At 41.7% G+C, this 22953-nt stretch overlaps 1 protein-coding gene across 2 annotated transcripts in view; it reads right to left on the bottom strand.

Annotated features, from left to right (window-relative positions):
* The window catches only part of LOC128572795 (zinc finger protein 98-like), a 91311-nt gene extending 70465 nt beyond the window's left edge, over positions 1–20846 (bottom strand). For both annotated transcript variants that reach the window (XM_053572893.1, XM_053572894.1), the window contains exon 1: positions 20700–20846. Coding sequence is in view for 1 of the 2 variants with exons in the window: in XM_053572894.1 (XP_053428869.1) it covers positions 20700–20702 (3 nt within the window). In the remaining variant the exon portion in view is untranslated. The remainder of the gene's footprint in view (positions 1–20699) is intronic.
* Positions 20847–22953: the final 2107 nt, after the last annotated feature.

Raw genomic sequence — 22953 nt, 5'->3', positions numbered from 1 at the left:
TAACACTCCTGAGCCCAAGCTATTGGATCCCAGAGTATTAGGATTATAGGTGTGAGTTACCACACCCATTCTAAAGAATATTAAAAAAGGCTTGGCACCTGTAGCTCAAGCGGCTAAGGCACCAGCCACATGCACCAGAGCTAGCGGGTTTGAATCCAGCTCAGCTTGCCAAACAACAATGACAATTACAACCAAAAAATAGCCAGGCATTGTGGCGGGTGCCTGTAGTCCTACCTACCTGGGAGGCAGAAGCAAGAGAATAGCTTAAGACCAGAAGTTAGAAGTTGCTGTGGGCTGAGATGCGATGGTACTCTACCCAGGGCGACAGCTTGAGGCTCTGCCTCAAAAAAAAAAAAAAAAGACTATTACAAGAAAAGTTCCACAGATTTACTAAAAAATACACACATATTTTATGTCCTTAAAAGCAATGGAAGAAAACTTGGGGCAGTACCTTTGGCTCAAGGTGTAGCATGCCAGCCCCATATACCAGAGGTGGCAGGTTCAATCCTGGCCCGCCGCAAAAACTACAAAAAAAAAAAAAGCAATGGAAGAATAGACAGACCCTGCAGTCACACATAAGCCATAGAAAGTTCTTTCATTCTCGGTGTTGCTGGGAAACGCTGGAGGAGAGATTGGACATGGCTTCCGATGCATCTCCAAGTAAGGACAGTCATGAAGAAATAAGAACAAAAGGGAGCAGAGGAAAAATAAGATCACATCATAAATTTACTCCAGATGACCTGAAGATACTTCAACAGGCATTTGAACAAATTCTTACCCTGACTATTCAACAAGGGAAGAATTGGCCGATCAAGTCCATTGCCTTGTTTGTGTAATTAATAACTGGTTTCAGTTTCAAAACAAAAGAGCGAAATTACCACTTACGGAGAGACAGAGAATGTTTGCTACCTGGAAACAGAATAGGTTTCTTGTCCAAATTCACCCACTTAGAAGCCTCAAGGAATACCAGGTGGAGTCTCCCAACCACAACACAGAGCAGGCCTCCTCTTGAACCCTCATGGGTAGAGCTGCCTTTTCTTCTCTGTGGAGACACAGAGGGTTCCCAGTGATTTGGATGGCAGGAGTGATTCTGGTAGCTCCAACAATGAAACCAAGCTGTGCTGTTGAAGATCAAAGTGAAGAATAAAGTGTTCCACATCCATCCAGGTTAATATGAAAGATGTAAAGTCTCCATCTGTTTTAGTGGCTGAATGGTGTTCCATGGTATACGTATACCACAGCTTGATAATCCATTCCTGTGTTGGTGTGCATTTCGGCTGTTTCTACATTTTGGCGATTGTAAATTGAGCTGCGATAAACTGCCTAGTGCAAGTGTCCCTCTGGTAAAAGGATTTTTTTTTTCTTCTAGGTAGATGCCTAGCAATGGGATTGCAGGATCAAATAGGAGATCTAGCTTGAATTCTTTGAGGGTTCTCCAAACTACATTCCAAAAAGGTTGTATTGGTTTGCAGTCTCAACAGCAGTGTAAAAGTGTTCCCCTCTGTCCACATCTGCAGTTTTGAGACAAACATCTTTCATATTAACCTGGATGGATGTGGAACACTTTATTCTTAGTACTGTATTCAAATATCAGATTAATTTCAGTTGAGGGCCATGGTATAAAATAACCACGAGTAATTCTCAACACTGTTAAAGTTATCAAAAACAAGAAGAATCTGAAATGCTGTCACAACCAAGAAGACCCTATGGAGGCATAACTACTAAATGTAATTTGGTATCTTGAATGAGATCCTGAAACAGAATGAAAAAGGACATTAGAAAAAAACTGAAGAAATCTGAATAAAATATAGATTTTTGTTACTAATAATAATAATAAAAAAAAAGAAATTTCTTTCATTCTCACTGTAACCTAGAGGGAATACCACTGAAAAGTAAAGTCCCTCTGGAAATTAAAAACAAGAACAGGCACAGTGGCTCACAAATATAGACCTAGCATTCTGGGAAGCCAAGGTGGGAGAATTGCTTCAGCTCACAAGTTTGACACTAGTCTGAGGAAGTGTGAGAATCCCTCTCTACTAAAAAACAACAACAACAACAACAAAAAAAAAAAAAACAACAGAAAAACCATTAGCCAAGCAATGTGGAGAAATCCGTAGTCTCAGCTATTTGGGAGGCTGATACAGAAAAATCACTTGATCCCGGTAGCTTGAAGTTGCTCTGAGCTAGGCTGATGCCATGGCACTCTAGTGTGAAGCAAGAGGGTGAGACTGTATCGATAAGAAAATAAAAATTAAAAAATAATAAAAACAAGAAGAGAGATCTTTTTTTTTTTTTTGTAGAGACAGAGTTTCACTTTATCGCCCTCAGCAGAGTGCTGTGGCGTCACACAGCCACAGCAACCTCCAACTCCTGGGCCTAGGTGATTCTCCTGCCTCAGCCTCCCGAGTAGCTGGGACTACAGGCGCCCGCCACAACGCCCGGCTATTTTTTTGTTGCAGTTTGGCTGGGGCCGGGTTTGAACCTGCCACCCTCTCTGAGCCACAGGCGCCGCCCAGAGAGATCTTCTTATGTAAGAACAAGAGAAAGAAACCCAGGCTTCTCAAAAATCATTTCCAATTAAGCTGAGCTTCCCTAATCACATGGTATTGTGTGGTTTTCTCCTTTTCTTTGTTTTAACCTGAAAAAAATGCTTTATTTAGGCTCGGCGCCATAGCACAGTGGTTATGGCGCCAGTCACATGCACCAAGGGTGGTGGGTTGGAATCCAGCCCAGGCCAACGAAACAACGACAACTTCAACAAAAAATAGCTGGGCGTTGTAGCGGGTGCCTGTAGTCCCAGCTACTTGGGAGGTTGAGGCAAGAAAATTGCTCAAGCCGAAGAGTTTGAGGTTGCTGTGAGGTTTGATGCCACAGCACTCTACCAAGGACGACATAGTGAGACTCTCAAAAAAAAACAAAAAAAGCTTTATTAAAATCAGTATGGGTACAGAATAGTTGTATTGCTTTATAGGGTACATGGTTTTCTCCTTGATCTTTGGACCTCTAACCAGTGTTATCTGCTTCATTCACTGAAACCTACCAGGGTGCTTGACTACTCTCTAATGTGTCTTCACCTTTCAGGGTTCTTTGCTTTCCTCTAGACAGGTGATGAGGGCTGGCTTAGAGACAGCAAGGCATGTCTTATTAGAAAAAAGGAATTGGGATTCTTCAACTGGCAATCTAGTACCTTGCTAAAGTAGAGAAAAGAACATTTTAAAAGATCTTGAGGGCAGCACCTGTGGCTCAAAGGAGTAGGGCGCTGGCCCCATTTACTGGAGGTGACAGTTTCAAAACCAGCCCCCACCAAAAACTGCAAAAAGAAAAAAAAAATCCTGAAATAATAATCCCCACATAGAGGTTCCTTACAGAAACGTCGGAATCTTTAAAAAGTATTTAAAGTTGGAGGATTCCTAACTCCACTACCCAGAACTACTGAATTAAAATTTGGTACTAGAAATCAGACTTAAAGGTATGAGTAACAATCTATGCCACTAAATTTCCGACATTACCATTAATCTAGTGAAGTATATAAATCAGCTCACAAAAGGATAAGATTAATGCCAAAATAAAACAATTTCAATATTATCTTTTCTATACCAAGATATCCTAAACTTTTCCTTAGAAACAAAAACCTGATACTCATACAATCAAAGAATAAACTGAATAAAAACATTCTACAAAGACAGACTATGAATTGCTAGTGTAGACCTGGAACTGCGTATTTAAGTTATCCTCACCCAGAAAGACCAGGCTTCTATAGTTCTCTAACATGACATCCCAATACAAATTCTGCTAAGCAAGGTCCAGGCAGGCCCCCTAATCCATAGAGAATTCTATAAACATGTCCTTGAATGTTGACACTCCCTAAAAAACAAACAAATTTACCAGGAAGCCCAGGGGAGATTGAATTTCACTTTTAGTTAAGTACAGAGAACTGTTGTTGACTTACATGAGTGACTGCAATTACCTAATAAGTATAGAAGAGCTATATTCGCTCCTGTGTTGTTGAACACTAAAGAAAGGGGATGGCATAACGTCCACAAAACACATTACACTTCTTTTGTTAACACAGTAGAAATAAAAGGCCACCAATACCGGCATGTATATTTTTGTGCCTTATTTACATCATATAGTATAAGCTGTGTATTTTTTTTATATAAAAATGTCATAGTAAGATAAATGGTACCTCTTAAGTTTTAACATGTACAAGAAAGAACTGGAGATTTTGATAAAATGCCGACTTTTATTCAGAAGATATGGGGTGAAGATTCCATTTTTAAATTTCCAACAAGCTCAACAGGAATGAAAATGCTTCTGTCCCACGATGATACTTTGTCAAACATGCAGTGAACTGTACACACTGGATTTACCACAGTTGATTCCTGAACCAGATGACAACCTTTAGGCAGGGCACGGTGGCTCATGCCTGTAATCCCAGCACTCTGGGAGCTGGAAGAGGGCTGACGGCCTGAGCTCATAAGTTTGAGAACAACCTGAGCTATAGAGAGACCTCATCTCTAAAAATAGCTGGGTGTTGTAACAGACTCCTATAATCCCAGCTACTAGGGAGGCTGAAGCAAGAGGATCACTTGAGCCCAAGAGTCTGAGGTTGCTATGAACTATGATGCCACAACAGTCTACCAGGAATGACAAAATGAGACTCTGTCTCAAAAATAAATAAAGAAATAAATAAAAATAACAACCTTTACTTTCCAAAGAAAGGTATATGAAAGAGAATCTAAGATGAAAGGGGTGCTTCCTCAATAAATGTTTTGTTTTTTGTACATTATTAGTTGATAATCTTCCAAGTACTTATTAACAATACAGAAGATATACTGAACCCTACAATGGAATATGTGTCAAAGAACACCGTAACTGAGTGTATAAAATTAATATCAATTGTAACAGGACAAATTAGTATCAGGTGCTGACTCACAAATGCAAAAACAACATCAGTGCTGTGATAGTACTGGCCAGAAAAAGTAATCATAATCTGATAAAAACTAGTTGAAAAACCCAGTTGTTTTTTTTTTTGGTTTTGGTTTTTGTTTTTTAGTATCTCAGGAGGTACACGCAACTTTTATTAGAAAATTATTTTAACTATGAGAAAGGCTATTAAGTTTGGGAAAAACATTAGGTTTGTATGTAAACACTAACTTCTTTATAACTTTATCTAAAATATGTATAATCCTGAAATTCTAGGCAATAGAATTTATACTCAAAGATGTAGGATTATTAAGACACTTAAATTATAGTCTGTTGAATTCACTATTGATTATAATGACATGGTGGCCTTCTTCCAAGGAACCTAAAGTACTCTACACACATAGCCTCGTTCCTTCTCATAGCATGCTACGTTCATCCCGTTTTTTCACATATGATTTCAGAGCTTGCTATGCAGGTTTTGGTCTGTGTACCAGCACCACTTCCATCCCCAAGGAGCTTGCAGAATCTCAGGCTCCACCCCAGGCCCCGTGAATCATTTAGTCTGCATTTTAATAAGATTCCAGGTGATTTGTGTGCTCACTGAAGTTTTGAATAGTGTTGCCCAAGACACTAAAGTGAACTGTTTCCCCTGGTGTCGCATGGCAAGTAGATCTTCAGTGCTGGGTCTGGGCTCTGGAGCTTGTGTTGCTGATGCTGGAAAAACCCAGTTTTGACAAAGTTCAAGGTACAGATTATCTGACATGTCTTCTAATCTCTAATCGTGTCTTTAAATAGCCGTCTTTACCATCCTAGAAAGGAAGTCTTTTGTAATTATTCTGTTTTTCAGAACTTTGAGTTACTTTAGGCAGTTAATGAAATCTGAAGTGCATGGACGTCATTTTATTTTACATAGAACTGACGGAGCTTCCACAGTACAAATCCACTTCTTTGCTACTATCCAATGACCCAAACTAATCCACAATGGGAATTTGGGGCATCTACATTTTCTCATTTTCAAAAGAGAGAAAGGGAAGATTTTCACTATTTCAGGATATAAATTTAAGGTGAGAATTTTTTAAGGCATATGGGAAGCCTGGATGCAGAGAGAATGGAAAAAAGACTCAGCCATATGTAGCGGAGAAGGACTTTTCGAGCCTCTTGACTATTATAAGAAAAGGGAAAAAGAGTATTTGAACCATGAAGCCTGTAGTCACAGCATTCTCGGGGGCCCAAGGCAGGTGGCTTGGCAGAGCTCAGGAGTACCAGACAAGCCTGAGCAAGAGTGAGACCCTGCCTCTTTAAAGAGCTGGGCACTGCAGTGGGTGCCTGTAGTCCCAGCTACTCAGGAGGACAAGTCCAGAGGATTGCTTGAGCCCAGAAGTTTGAGGTTGCTTTGAGTTGTGTTGCTACAGCATTCTACAAAGGGTGAGAAAGTGAGACTCTGACTCAAAAACAATTTCAGGAAGGGGCTCAGTGCCTGTAGCTCAGCGGCTAAGGCACTGGACACATACACGGGGGCTGGGAGTTCGAATCTAGTCCAGGCCTGCCAAACAACAACAACAACAAGCCAGCACTGTGGCGGGTGCCTATGGACCAAGCTAATTGGGAGGCTCAGGCAACAGAATTACTCAAGCACAAATGTTTGAGGTTGCTGTGAGCTGTAACGCCACAGCACTCTACTAAGGTCGACATAGTGAGATTGTCTCAAAAAAATTTTTTTTCAGGAAAAGGTTTTGAGCCATTCACTACAGCATCAAGATTGCAGAACTTACAAGGGTACATGTGAAATTTACTAAATATAGAAAATAAACGTTTTAACACAATAAGAAAATACCATGAAGGCTATGTTAACTAGATAGATGAAAATATTTCAAATTATATATAAAACCAGCACATTGTACCCTGTGATTGCATTAATGTACACAGCTATGATTTAAAAAATATATATATTGCAAACTCCCCTTGAAGGAAAATAGGGAGCAGTTAACTCCCACTTCTGTTTTGGTCTAGCTGATGTTAGCCACACAGACAGATGGCAGGAAACCATTTCAAGGAGACATGGAAACCTACACATAGAACATTTCAAGCTCCTTTCCCCTTTCACCACTTCTGGTCAGCCCAGAAACATGAGGTGGTCTTTGCAACATTAGTCAGCCATCTCCTCATATTGCTCTTGAATAAACTGCTTGTTCTTCCACCAACTCTGGCATTGTGACTTTCACTTTCCAGGAGGGAAGAGTCGATCTTGGGTCTGGTTAAAATTTTTAGGTTTTGAGTGAATGAATGAAGTGCCTTCTTCAATAATTCCCATTGGCTCAGTGCCCGAAGCACAGCTGTTATGGCACCAGCCACATGCACCGAGGCTGGCTGGTTAAAACCCGGCCTGGGTCAGCTAAACAACAATGACAACTGCAACAAAAAAGGAGCTGGGGGCATTGTGGCAGATGCCTGTGGTCCCAGCTAACTGGGAGGCTAAGGCAAGAGAAATGCTTAAGCCCAAGATTTGAGGTTGCTGTGAACTATGACTCCACAGCACTCTACCGAGAGAACATAGTGAAACTCTGTCTCAAAAAAAAAAAAAAAAAAATCCCTCTATTGCTGCTACTCCTTCTAGACTACATACAGTAAGTAACACTTAGCTAAACAAAGCAAACACAGCAGAATCCCCTCCGCTCAACACTTTGTAAACACAAATACCTTTGGTTCAAGGAAGACCAACAATCACAATCTTGAAATATGACATAGTTTGTTGGCACTTTAAAGCTTCTAGATTCTGAAGAAGGCAGCAGTCTCTGAGGAAACACTTGGACTCAGAATTTGGATCTGCAGATTTGGGTCTTGCACATGTGGGGATGCAGCTAGTGCCTGTGTACATTCATGAAAAATAAAGAAACAGAAAAATGGGATTGGGCACATTCTCAGATGTACTCAATGTACATCTGTGATCCAGGTTGAGCTTCTGGCCTCCTAGTCTCTGGATCAGTTTTAGGTCTAAAGAGATCAAGATAATTGAAGGATAGTGACACAATTGCCTGTAGTTTGTAAAAATCTACAAGTTGTCCCAAAGTCACCATACACAGGGAAAATTGAAAATTGTAACTAAATATACCTTTACAAAGGCCAGGTGCACGGCTCACAAATGTAATCCCAGCACTCTGGGAGGCTGAGGCAAGTGGATTGCCTGACTTCACAGGTTCGAGACCAGCCTGAGCCAGAGCAAAACCCATCTCTAAAAGTAGCCTGGCTTGTGGCCGGTACCTATAGTCCCAGCTACGTGGGAGGGAGGCTCAGGCAAAAGAATCCCTTGAGTCCAAGAGTTTGAGGTTGCTGTGAGCTGTAATGCCAAGGCACACTACTAGGGGTGACAAATTGAGACTTGTTCTCAAAAAAATAAATAAATAAATATACCTTTACAAAATTACAAATTTTACAAAGGGATGGCAACACATAGATAACAGTTTATAAATATTTCATAAATTTTTGATGTATATAAAAGTACATATAGCTACAATTTCCCTTTTTCCCTGTGTATGGTTGATGGTAGGGGCAACTTTGGGGATATCACGGACTATACTCAGGAAGGGTGATTGAACAGTGGCAGAAGGACCATTGTAGCTTCATTGTTTGGGACAGCATGCAATTTGCTCTACAACTATGTGTTGTGACCAGAAGGTTGGGATGGAAAGCACCCTCTGGAGTAACACTAAGTGGGAATCATCTATGTTCATGTCATATCTGGAAATTCTGGATGATGTGTAAAAATACTTTGTAATTAAAAACAGAGTCATTTCCAACTTCAGAATAACCCACCACAATGGTGGACATAAAAAGAACTGTCATATTAGGCAATTAAACCATAATGCACTGTTCATCTCAAACAAGCTAAGAGATGGCAAAGATGAATTAAGTCATTATAATTAGTCTTCAATAGAAGACTTGACAGCACCACTGGATATACAGGGTGTCCGTAAAGTTTGTAGGTAATTTAAAATAGTAAAATGTAGAGTGACAGAGTGAGACTCTGTCTCAAAAAGCAAAAATAATAAAAGAAAAAAAGGAAGAAGACATGTATAGGGCAAGGGAATAATGGTGGGAAATCTTGGGGTGTATACTTTATCCCGGGAAGTAATTCTGATTATAGAAATTTCCCTAGGCTGTGTTTTCAAGAACAGCTTACTGCAAAAAGCAACCCTTCCCATGCTGACTTAGGTGAAACTGCCTATTTGACGTATGACAAGACCAGCACAGACTCTCACATTCCCATTTATTGCTCATAACCAATTAGCTGAACAGTTCTTTCTTCAGCAATCAGAACAAAATACTTTTTCATCAAATTTTTCTCAAGTTACTCTTCTTCCCCCAAGCCCCTGATTTTTGGCCAATTTTAAGTCTGATTTCAACATCTAGCCCCTCTTTATGCCCCTCCTAAGAACTGTCTGACTGCAGGATGAAACATCTCCTGACCTGGCAGATTATTTCTCCACCCTCCATTCTGCCTTCATCTCCCACCTTGTTTCTGCACTTGTTTACTTCTCTCTATGAAAGAAATGCTTGTGTGTGATGCCTGCACATCTTGTACTGCAAGCTTTCCCCCAAGGAATACTGCCTCACAATAATGAACAATTCATTTTATTGGACAGTAAGATGTAATTTCAAATTTATTCTAACTGGACAATGTCAAGAAAAAGCCCCAGGGGCAATGCTGTGGCTCAAGGAGTAGGGCATGGACCCCATGGACCCGAGGTGGTGGGTTCTAACCTGGCCCTGGCCAAAAAAAAAAAAGAAACAGCCCCAGAACAATACCAATTACACCTTCAGGAAGGGCTTCTCATCACCCTCCACTTCCATCTACCACATCTTCATGTGGGACCCCAGCTTTAGAGGGCTCTTCACCTTCTGTCCATATAAAAGGCTCTTCGATAGCTGGTGTGAACAGGCTGAAAACCTACAGGGAAGAATTCCTGGGCCCTTAATGACTATCTTTTGGAGGACCAAGGTTGACCCTTACTGACTATAGTCAGACCTTTGGTTCCCATTGAAGGTTATTCATTTACTTTTAGATGAGAAACTATTGAGTGTTTGAGAAATCCAGCAAAATGCTGCAAACTCAGGATTGATGTTTATATGATAGAAGGAAATGTAAGACACTTTACATTTGTTATGTCAACATGAAAGCCAAAATTATGTATTTTGTCAGACAATAGGGATGTCATTTAATTATCAATTCCATAAAAACAAATCATTAAGTAAACAATCATCAAAGACCATCTCTAGAAGTTTACAAGTCCTCTTCCATAGCATTTAGCATTAAACTCCAACTTCCAGATGATAGAAAACAGAACAAAGTTACCTGCCGTCACATATTCTCCACTCTGTGTAAGAGAGGAATTGATGTTTTATGAATATTTACAATTCACCAATTGATCTACCACACTTTCATGTGGAAATGTATTCATTTTTAAGCATCCATAAAGCAATCCACACTCTGTCTCTTTCTTCTTCATGGTATCATTGCATAGCTAAGCCCTGGGTTTCCATTTGAAATCACCCTCAAACAATAGCACATCTCAAAACCTTACTATACTCCCTAAAAGAAACAGGAAAAACAATTTTTTAATGAAATGGAATATATGACTACATATTTAATTCCCCTTTTTTTGTTTTTTTTGAGACAGAGTCTCACTATGTCACCCTCAGTGGAGTGCTATAACATCACAGCTCACAGCAACCTCAAATGCTTGGGCTTAAGCGATTCTCCTGCCTCAGCCTCCCAAGTAGCTGGGACTACAGGCACCCATCATAATGCCTAGGTATTTTTTTTTTTTTTTTTGGACACAGAGTCTCACTTTGTCACCCCCAGTAAAGTGCCATAGCATCATAGCTCACAGCAACCTCAAACTCTTGGGCTTAAGTGATTCTCTTGCCTCAGCCTCCCATGTAGCTGGGACTATAGGCACCTGCCAAAATGCCCAGTTATTTTCTGTTGCAGTTGTCATTGTTTATCAGGCCCCAGGCCAGGCTTGAACCTGCCAGCTTCTGTGTATGTGGCTGGCACCATAACCACTGTGCTACAGGTGCTGAGTCCCGGCTGATTTTTTGTTTCAGTTGTCATTGTTGTTTAGCTGGTCCTGGCCGGGTTCAAACCTGCCAGCCTCTTGGTGTATGTTGCCAGCACCTTACCCACTGAGCTACAGGCGCCACCTTAATTCCCTTTCCTGAACTCCAGTTTTCTCTTGCATTTTCAGGAAAATTTTCTTTAAGTTCTATTGAAGTATTGCATTTTACAGTTAATTAAAAATTGAAGTGGAAATAAAGAAACAAATCTTTTCAAGGTTCCAAATTCTGGGATTGTCCCTAGTGACTGAAATATAAACATGTCTTACTAAAGTGTCAAGTAAGGTCACCCTATAGCTTGGGACATCCTCCCAACCCTCAGCCTGCTGACAGAGTCTCTCAATGGCCACCCTCCCAGCAAAAACTGCACCCAAGCTTTAAATGCACAGAAAGTGTGAATGGCTTTAAAACATTTTGCTGGGGATGGGTTATCCTTATCTTTTGAGATAATTTTCTTCCCTTGAAATATCTGAGAATCTAAGAGACAGAAAAACGTTGTGTACTTTCCCCCGAATACCTGTATTTGATGGGCTAAATGATAGGGCCGAATGCAGGGACCCACACCAATAAAACTGAAAACAGAGACATAGAAAGGAGTGCACAAGTCCTGCCCAAAAAGAAATGGGTGCACCAATCCCCATGCTTGAATACTTATATTACCACCTCGCCTTAACCCACCTGCTGATTTCTTCTTCAAACTCAACACCCAAGTGAATAAAGGCCACATTGCCCAAACAAAACCTGAATTCCACTTCCTTTCATTCACATCTCAGAATAACCTCTCATTTTTGGTCCCAAACCTCTCACTAAACAGTAATGTGTACCAGAAATGAGATTGAGGCTGGTATAAAAAAAATTAAAGTCCCAATGGGTTAGCTGTTTTCATGAAGGGTATACTAAAAGACCACTCTCAAACTAAAGGCATTCATTTACTCCCCTGAGAGGCTCCACCCATACTTCAGGCTATCCACTGGACAGAAAAGTCCCAGGAATTGATATCTGTGGAACATTCCAGTAAACATTGATGCTATGGCATCTTGGGCCATCCTGAGACAAGTGTGAAGCCCTGGACAAATAAAAGACAGAACGGTGACTGAGGACGGATCACCCTGTACAGTTACCAATGGGGAGTCTCGATGCAAAGACATCCTGGCAAGGAATGTGTGACTTGGCAAAATATAAGCTGTCAGGGCACAAAGATTTTGACCACAAAGTGTCACAGGATTATTCTCTGGTTTCTTCTTATGAGACATGTTCAAAAACTTATAAAAACCAAAAATTTAGAAAACAATCATCTACTGTTATATAAAGAAATGACAGACCAGGAGCAGTGGCTCACACTTGTAATCCTAGCACTCTGGGAGGCCATTGTGGGTAGATTGCCTGAGCTCACAGGTTTGAGACCAGTCTGAGTCAGAGCAAAACCTCGTCTCTAAAAATAGTTGGGTGTTGTGGCCAGAACCTGTAGTTCCAGCTGCTTGGGAGGCTGACGCAAGAGAATCACTTGAGCCCAAGACTTTGAGGTTGCTATGAGCTATAAGGCCATGGCACTTCTATGGTAGGCAATCCAGTGAGACTGTCTCAAAATAAAAATTATCAGAAATACTGCATCTGTTTGAAATGAGAAATAAAGAAAAAAAAGATTGTTACTATAAATTGAATGGAAAGTTGGCATCTGGAAAAATAAGAAACTGAAAATTTAGGATTTTACTATAAGACCTAGAAGAGTTAGGCTGAGTAAACAGGACAAGTATATTTACACTCAACTTGCCATACTTTTGGTAAATACAGGGGGAAAACCAGTTCCCCTGTATAGTGTTAAAATATACAGGAGAGAATTAGACTGAAAGGGATCTAGAGCCTTGCATTCCCAGGTTACAAAAGCGAAATCCAAATCAAATTTATTCTTTTTTTTTTTTTCTTTGTAGTTTTTGGCCAGGGCCAGGTTTGAAACTGCCACCTCCATATACGAGGCCAGCACCCTACTCCTTGAGCCACAGGCGCTGCCCCAAATTTATTCTTATAAATGACTAATTGTAAGAATGGTTGGGCTCGGCACCTGTGGCTCAAGCAGCTGAGGTGCCAGCCACATACACCTGACCTGGAGGGTTCAAATCCAGCCTGGGGCTGCAACCAAAAATAGCCAGGCATTGTGGCGGGCACCTGTAGTCCCAGCTACTTGGGAGGTGGAGGCAGAAGAATCACTTGAGCCCAGGAGTTGGAGGTTGCTGTGAGCTACGATGCCATGATGCTCTACCCAGGGCAACAGCTTGAGGCTCTGTCTCAAAAAAAAAAAAAAAAAAAAGAATGATTGCTCTTTATAGTAAAAACATACAAAATCAGAGAGGAGGTGGCAGGGAGATTAGTGTTCTCTCATCTAAGAGGCACAATGTAGGGGTATATGGAACACCTCTTAGGTGAGGGGCACATCTACAACAGGGACTTGACCACACAAACACAAACCATGTAACCTAATCATTTTTCTTTTTTTTTTTTTTGAGACAGAGTCTCACTATGTCACCCTTGGTAGGGTGCCGTAGCATCACAGCTCACAGCAACCTCAAACTCTTGGGTTGAGCGATTCTCTTGCCTCAGCCTCTCAAGTAGCTGGGACTACAGGCGCAGGCCACAACACCCTTCTATCTTTTTTTTGTTGCAGTTGTCATTGTTTAGCAGGCCCGGGCTGGGTTCAAACCCACCAGCCTCAGTGTATGTGGCTGGCTCTGTAACCACTGTGCTAGGGTGCCGAGCTGTAACCTAATCATTTCTACCTTCATATTAATCTGAAATTTGCAGAGAAAGAGTAGACATAAAAATAAAATAACTAATAAGTATTTTTATTATTGAAATAGATATTTTGGAGACAGTATCTCACTCTACTGTCCCAGGAATGCAGTGCAGGAATGTCATAGCTCACAACAACCTCAAACTCCTGGGCTCAAGCCATCCTCATGCCTCAACCTCTCAAGTAACTAGGACTAAAGTCCCTCCTCCCAACAACACTGGTTAATTTTTACATTCTTAGTAGAGACAGGGTCTAGCTCTTGCTCAGGCTGATCTCCAACTCCTGAGCTCAAGCAATCCACCCACCACTGCCTCCCAGAGTTCTAGGATGGTAGACATGAACCTTGGTGCTCAGCCTCTTTTAATATACGAAAACATCATTTTCATTTCTCAGAAAGTATATCTATATATAGATACATATGTATACATACATACATGTACACACACCTATGTATGCATGCACACACACATAAATTCATAGTTTTTCAGTAAGGACTAAAATCTCTCAGCCTGCCTTCTTTTTCTTGCCTCGAGCTCCCTCACCTCTGTAGATTTCTCTTTTCACAAAACATGCCCATCTTCAATAGTTTCGGAAATTACCTTTTGAATTGGAAATGTGACAGAGTATCACTGAGCTGTGCTGTTCATTATTTAAAGTTAATGCAGTCTTTGCTGTGAACCATTACGTATAAAACTGTGATTTTGGAAATGGAAGAACTGAATAGTCTTGGGGAGGCTACTCTCACTGTTCTCCAGTATCACCAGTGCTGTGACAAAGTTTAATGAACCTATCCCTGTCTCTGCAAACTGGCTGACAGCAACAAGCACCCAGACCCTCTTCCTCCTGATTCTGACTAACGTAGAGGCTGAGGGAAAACTTTCTCCTTAATTCTTTGAAGGTTCCTTGGATCCCAGCTCACACCTGGCAAATTCATAATGGAAAAGGCATTCAAACTTATTAATGTACTAAATATGTGGGAAAATCATAACGCTTAAGCCAAAGAGTTTGAGGTTGCTGTGATTTGTGATACCACAGCACTCTACTGAGGGCAACGTAGTGAGACTCTGTCTCAAAAAAAAAAAAAAAAGTTCCAACCCAGCTTGGTGCCTGTAGCTCGGTGGCTAGGGTGCCAGCCATATACACCAGAGCTGGCAGGATCGAACCTAGCCCGGGCCTGCCAAACAAAAATCACAACTACAACCAAAAAATAGCTGGGTATTGTGGCAGCCACCTGTATACCCAGCTACTTGGGAGGCTGGCACAAGGGAATCACTTAAGCCCAAGAGTTGAAGGTTACTGTGAGTTGTGATGCCACAGAACTCAACCAAGGGCGAAATAGTGAGACTCTGCCTCAAATAAATAAATAAAATTAAAAAACACTGAAACAGTTAGCTGAATGGAGCTATTGAATATCAAAGTAAAAAGTTCAAATGTGAATGTAGAAAGTGAAATTTCTTGGTTTTCACCTAGAGCCTGGACAAGGCAGCCTACAAAGTAGTTTAACATTATATTTTCCAGCTTGGTGTTTATAGCTCAGTGGCTAGGGCGCAGCCACACACAACGAGGCTGGCGGGTTTGAACCCAGACTGGGCCTACCAAACAACGATTACAACTACAACCAAAAATATCCAGGTGTTGGGCGGCACCTGTGGCTCAAGGGAGTAGGGCGCCGGCCCCATATGCCAGAGGTGGCAGGTTCAAACCCAGCCCTAGCCAAAAACTGCAAAAAATAAATAAATAAATAAATAAATAAAATAGCCGGGTGTTGTGGCAGGTGCCTGTAGTCCCAGCTACTCAGGTGGCTGAGGCAAGAAAATTGCTTAAGCCCAAGTGAACTGTGATGCCACAGCACTCTACCGAGGGCAACATAGTGAGACACTGACTCAAAAAAAGTTCAGAAGTTTTACCACTACTAGAAGCTGTCTTGCTTTCCCACAAGGTGGAAGTCATCCTTTGCCCAGGAGACAGCACTCTACCGAGGGCAACATAGTGAGACACTGAGTCAAAAAAAGTTCAGAAGTTTTACCACTACTAGAAGCTGTCTTGCTTTCCCACAAGGTGGAAGTCATCCTTTGCCCAGGAGACCAGGAAAGACTTAATCTTGTGCCAACAGAAACCCAGGGAGTGACACTGTAGCAAAGCAGGCTGCAAGACTGACAGTAATAGCCCTCTTAATGCTGCCTCTAAAATGACCTGATTTCAGTCCCACACATAAGAAATAAAAAACAAGCTCAGCGCCTGAGGCTCAAGTGGCTAAGGCACCAGCCACATACACATGAGTTGGCGTGTTCGAATCCAGCCCTGGCCCACCAAACAACAATGATGGCTACAACCAAAAAATAGCTGGGTGTTGTGGCGGGCACCTGTAATTCCAGCTACTTGGGAGGCAGAGGCAGGAGAATCGCTTGAGCCCAGGAGTTGGAGGTTGCTGTGAGCTGTGATGCTATGGCACTATACCCAGGATGACAGTTTGAGGCTCTGTCTCAAAAAAAAGAAAAAAGAAATAAAAAACAAAACAGAAAAATTCCATGATAAAAAAATAGCTGATTCATCAACAGCAAAGGACAGATCATGCTACCCAGAAGTCTAACACCTCAGGTCTCTTAAACGACTTCATGACATCACACATTCCTGTAAAAAAGCCTTACTATAAGTTGCAAACAAGCAACTCACCCAGTTCATAAAAAAAAAAAAAAAAAAACTCAGTGTTTGCTTAGTACAAGAAACAACCCCCAACAGACAACAGATCTAAAAAACCACTCCAACCATACCAGAAGATGGCATTTGAAAACTAGGTGATAGACTTCACTCAAATGTCTGAGTGACAAAAGTCTGAACTATTTACCAGTATTAATGGATACTTTTTCAATGTAAGTAAAAGCCTTCCCCATGCAAACAAAGAAAACTAGAGAAGTAATAAAGGTCCTTCTGAAAAACATTATGCCCCTTATGAGCTCCCCTGAAGCCTTCAAAGTAACAGTTGTCCATTTTTTATGGCGAAGTTACATAACACGTAAGCAATTTTTGAAAATTCACTAGAAATTGCATACAGCCTGGAGACCTCAATCATCAGGAAAAGTAAAAAAGAAAATAAATCACACTCTAAATAAATACTGCCAAACTATGCCAAGAGTCATTGACATGAAAATCAGATATTGCCCCTCCAATTACTGTGAATGAAGGTAGCCCCTAGAAGCAGGGTCAAATTAAATCCTCCCAAAGTTGTTCAAAAGAAACCCTTGAAGGCAGTCTCAATTCAAATGTCAGGGCAAGCAGAATATAATCTTAAAGTACAAAAGTATGTACAACAAAGCAGTGAGTATTATCCCTTATTCACAAGTTTTCTCTTCCCAGAACCTAGTCAACACCTACAGAAAATGTACATCCCTTTTATCCTAGTATCCAGATCCAGCTCAAAACCTGGAAAGATGAGCCTGAGAGAAACAGCTGAAAAGAAGAGTCCACAAAATGTTCTCCTAACCACACCACAACAGTGAAACTTGCAGTATTAGAAGCCTGGGCCCACCACATTCCACTCAAGCCATATCTCACTCCAGAAGCAGCTGAGGTCGACAAAAACTAGACTGGAGGAAACACCACGTTAAGATTAAAGACATATAATCCCTAGTCATCTTCCACTTGAGACTATACAGAGCTGTGTGCTCACCCCAAAACCATGTCCTCTTTTTATTTATTTATTTGAGAGACAGACTCCCACTTATCCTCCCCCTGCCCCCCCACAGTGCTGTGGCCTCATACACCAACCTGGGACTCTTGGGCTCAAGTGATTCTCTTACCTCAGCTTCCCAACTAGCTGGGACTACAAGCACCCATCAAAAGGCCCAGCTACTTTTAGAGACAGGGGTCTCGCTCTAACTCACGCTGGTCTCATACTCATGAGCTCAGATGATCCACCCACCTTGGCCTCCCAGAGTGTTGGGATTACAGGTGTGAGTCACCACACCTGACATCCCTGTACCACTTTCAGAAATAAAAATGTATAGACTTCTTTAGCCCATAAATATGCACCATTTCTGTCTTAACTTTTTAAAAGGTATTTACAGGTACTTACTTCATGCCCAATGGAGATGTTCACCCACTAGAATTTATCAGAAACTACTTTTCCCATTTATCCACAAGATTATCACATACTCAGATTCTTTTTTTTCTTTCTTTTTTTTTTTCTTTTTTCTTGAGACAGAGTCCCAAGCTGTGGCCCAGTTACAGTGGTGTCACAGCTCAAAGCAACCTCCAACTCTTGGGCTTAAGCGATTCTGTGACCTCAGCCTCCCAAGCAGCTGAGACTACAGGTCATTATTGTTGTTGTTGCAGTTGTCATTGTTATTTTAGCTGGCCTGTACAGTTCGAACCCACCAGCCCCAGGGTATGTGGCTACCCACTGAGCTATGGGCCTGCCCACATACTCAGATTCCTTTTTTTTTTTTTTTTTCTTTTTGAGACAAAGTCTCACTATGGTGCCCTCAGTAGAGTGCCCTAGCGTTACAGTTCACAGTAACCTCATACTCTTGGGCTTAAGCGATTCTCCTGCCTCAGCCTCCCAAGTACCTGGGCCCACAGGTGCCAGCCACAACACCCTGCTATTTTTTTGTTGCCGTTGTCATTGTTGTTTAGCTGCCCCAGGCGGGTCCCAACCCGCCAGCCTCGGTATATGAGGCTAGCGCCCTACCTCCTGAGCAATAGGCGCCGCCCCTCAGATTCTTATAGTTAAAAAACAAAACAAAACAAAAAAACCACTACTGTCAAGAAAAAAAGATACACAACTGAAAACTGAAACTACCAGTAATAAATATATTCAATTTAAAAGATGCCCATTACGATGTACTAACCAGAATAATTCCTTAAGTAAAGTAACTTAACTACCTTTGTAATTTATGTCAATAGACACATTAAGCTACCTCGAAGATAGTTACTATGTAGCAACCAGGGTTTTTCATATATCCCATCTACAACACAGGGATGTCTTGTTCCCTAAAATTAAAAGCTTTTCTACCCTGGGTACAAACGTAGTAAAGTAACTTAAGATAAGTTACTTCAGATAGTCCCTGAAAACTATAATAGCCGACTACACCTTTTTAGCACTGCTAAAGACAAGACTTTAGCCATTTTTGTCATACCCACAATAGCTATTAGACTCAATCTGAAAATTAGCCCATTGCCCTGTGCCAACATTAAGGCCCTTAATACAACCGCTCTAGCCATAAACGCTCTGAACAGTGAATTAAAACAAGTATGAGAAGCTATACTTAAAAAAATCAAGCAGCCTGGTGGCGCCTGTGGCTCAGTGGTAAGGCGCCGGCCCCATATACCAAGGGTGACGGGTTCAAACCCGGCCCCGGCCAAACTTCAACCAAAAAATAGCCGGGCGTTGTGGCGGGCGCCTGTAGTCCCAGCTACTCGGGAGGCTGAGGCAAGAGAATCGCTTAAGCCCAGGAGTTGGAAGTTGCTGTGAGCTGTGTGAGGCCACGGCACTCTACCCGCGGGCCATAAAGTGAGACTCTGTCTGTACAAAAAAAAAAAAAAAAAATCAAGCAGCCATTATTGACTATTAAAACACAATCACAAATGTAAAAACGTTAAAATCTATATATTCCTTCAATTTATCTAACAGTTCCCAACTCATTAAAAACACGTTAAAATGTGTAAAGGACATAGTTGAAACAATACAAGATTTTTCAGAATATCCAATACCTACTAACTAAAGTATTGTCATAATTACCCAACATTACCTAAGTCTGAACCTTTATACTTATTCTTACGTTATATTAAGTTCCTTAATGTTACAAAATACGATGTATACCATTCATATGTACCCGCTGTTTCACAGATTTCAAAAAACAAACTTAACCAGCACAGCCTGCGTGTCAATTTAACTAACCGTAACGATTACTCCCATTTTAAATCAATTTCATAGATATAAAAATAAAATACATGAAAGTAGAGAATGTGATAGACACAGACACCCCCACAAACCCCTCTTAGCTTTTTCTGAACTGAGAATGCACATTAAAGCATAGGAACAGTAAGTCAAACAGGCCAAACCAGAAATAGAGAACAAAGATGATAATCTTTAAAAAAAACTGGGGAAGTAAAGAGGCACTATAGAAAGTTAATAGCAAGTTTAATGTCGTTTCATTGATGACGATTTTTTGATCTTTTTTAATTGTTATATGTATTTAACTTGCCTACATTGTGTTGTGAATCACATGAGTATATTTTTATTATACTTTGAAATTATTCCCTATATAAATTATTAAAATTTGTTACATAGACAAAACAACATTTAAAAACTTACTCTCGCTGTCCTCCGGAATTACTAGCCTTTCCAATAAAAAAGCCTTTTTACACATCAACTCCCCGTTGGTGTTTAACTACAAGAGCAGGCAGGCAAGTCACTTCCGGTTTCCCAACAGGGAGAGCCAGGGTACCCGCCGTAAGTTTATTTTTAACAAAAGAATGGAGGGGTTGAGGGCTCCACGGACTACAGCCTCCCCCATGAACAAGCCCCCCCCCCCCACCAACACACACACACACACACTCTTGGGATTCTTCCCTGAAGACACTTCCATTGTCACCACAGGGAGGGACATGCGGCGCTGCAGCCACACAGCTACTCAGAGACAGCTCTGGGCCATGGTCCAAGTAACAGGTCCAGGAAGGCTTCAAGCAACAGGGTCCCAACTCCCTGCCCCACTCCACCTTTTGTCAAGAGGGGTCCGAGAGCCAAGGGGTGCCAGTGGCAAACTTCGGCCTGAAGACTCTAAAACTGAAGGCAAACTGCCGGGTCCCGCCACAGCCACTTCGGGCTCCAACCACGCCCCTCCCCCTCTCAGGACACCCAGTCTCCTGTACTCACCATTTCCCAGCTTCAGAGATGTCCCGGTGTCCTCCCTACAGATCTCCCAGTTCCTGCAGGGCACAGCCTGACAGAGACTGCTACTGAGATCACTGGTATCTCCACGAGATGGAACTGCTGAAGTTGAGACAACGGCTCGGTGCAGGAAACAAAAAGCTGCTCCGGAAACAAAAGCTGCTCCGGAACCCCAGAGCCGCCTTCTACCTTCTGGCTGTGCATCTGATTGGACAGTACATATAGGTGCATCCCTGATTCGATAGGACCTTAGGCCCTACCTCTCTGACCTTGAGTGACAGGAATGTCGTTGGACAAGAGGCTAAAAGTGGCCAGAAATGCTAACAAATTTTTCACCACAGCACTTTTTTTTTTTCATTAACGACAAGAACCATGACCTTTTTTTTTTTTTTTTTTTGTAGAGACAAAGTTTTCATTTTATTGCCCTCGGTAGAGTGCCGTGGCGTCACACGGCTCACAGCAACCTCCAACTCCTGGGCTTGGGCGATTCTCCTGCCTCAGCCTCCCGAGTAGCTGGGACTACAGGCGCCCGCCACAACGCCCGGCTATTTTTTGGTTGCAGTTTGGCCGGGGCTGGGTTTGAACCTGCCACCCTTGGCATATGGGGCCAGCGCCCTACTCACTGAGCCACAGGCGCCGCCCACCATGACCTTTTTTTTAGACAGAGTCTCACTTTGTCACTCAGTAGAGTGCTCTGGCGTCACAGCTCACACCAATCTCCAACTCTTGGGCTCAAGTGATCCTCTTGCCTCAGCTTCCAGAGTAGCTGGGACTACAGGAGTCTGCAACAATGCCCGCCTATTTTTTTTTTTTAAAGAGATGAGGTCTCCCTCTGGCTCAGCCTGATCTTGAACCTGTGACCTCAGGCAGTCCACCGAATTCACCCTCCCAGAATGCTAGGATTACAGGCGTTAGCCACTGCGTCCATCTTAGGGACCATGACTTTATTCATCTCCATATTCCAGGGCCACCATGCTTTCCATACAATAAGTGTTTAATAAATTTCGACTAAAGCAATGAAACTCTATTTACTGAGTGTGCAGTCTGTGCTAGACTTGGTCACCTATTATTTATATAGTGGGTAGACTCTGCTTTGAAGGCGTTTTCAATATACATCATGATGTCTGGGTAAAAACACGCACGTAACGAACTCAGTGAACTTATAGACACATGAAGGGTATTGGGAGTTAAAGCAAAATCTGGCTATGGCAGTTCAAAGGGTGAAATTACCTCTAGTCTCCAGTCAGGGGGGTTGGCATTGCAGGAGGTTTCGTGCAGGAGGTGGTATTTAAGATCCCAACTAACAGGCATAACTAGGAGTATGTGGTACACCTCCTGAGGGAAGGGCTCAGCTACCATGTGGATTTTACCTTATAAACTGTCTTAAATCTTTTTACACAGGACTTTGTGCCTTCTCTGGCATGCAGTTCTGCTGAGGGATATTTGTATTTAGCTCTAAATATAAATTATATGCTTTTCTATTTTTTTTTTTTTTGAGACAGAGTCTCACTTTGTCACCCTTGGCAGAGTACCGTAGAGTCACAGCTTACAGCATCCTCAAGCTCTTGGGCTACAGTGATTCTCTTGCCTCAGCCTCCTAAGCAGCTGGGACTACCGGCGCCCACCACAATGCCCAGCTATTTTTTAGAGAGGAGTCTCAATCTGGCTCAGGTTGGTGTTGAATCTATGAGCTCAGGCTATCCACCTGCCTCAGCCTCTCAAGTGCTCAGATTACAGGTGTCAGCCACCGAGCCTGGCCTAAATTATTTCCTTTTATTAATTTCAATTATATATACATAGGTATCTGTTTATAATATATGCACAAAGTAAATACATGTTTTCCACTCATGGAAACAACATATTGACAATTTTTTATATATAAATGTATGTATATAAATATATATATTTTATGCTGAAAAGTTACATATAGGGTGGACATAAAGTTCATGTGCAATTTACAATGGTTTACTATTTAAATGTAAAACTTCACTGTTTCAATTTAAATTAAAATACTTTGCTGTTTAAATTGCACATGAACTTTATGTCCACCCTGTATTTAGAATTTTGCTTTGGATGATTTCAATTAGGTGGGCAATTTTCTTTTTTGAAACAGAGTTTCACTGTGTCACCATGGTAGAGTGCCATGGTGTCACAGCTCACAGCAACCTCAAACTCTTGGGGTTAAGCAATTCTCTTGCCTCAGCCTCCTAAGTAGCTGAGGCAGGACCATAGGTGCCTG

The sequence above is a fragment of the Nycticebus coucang genome, chromosome 20, assembly GCF_027406575.1.
Source record: "Nycticebus coucang isolate mNycCou1 chromosome 20, mNycCou1.pri, whole genome shotgun sequence".
Taxonomy (NCBI): Eukaryota; Metazoa; Chordata; class Mammalia; order Primates; family Lorisidae; genus Nycticebus; species Nycticebus coucang.
The sequence above is the reverse complement of the archived record's forward strand: the minus strand, read 5'-3'. Positions and strand labels throughout refer to the sequence as shown.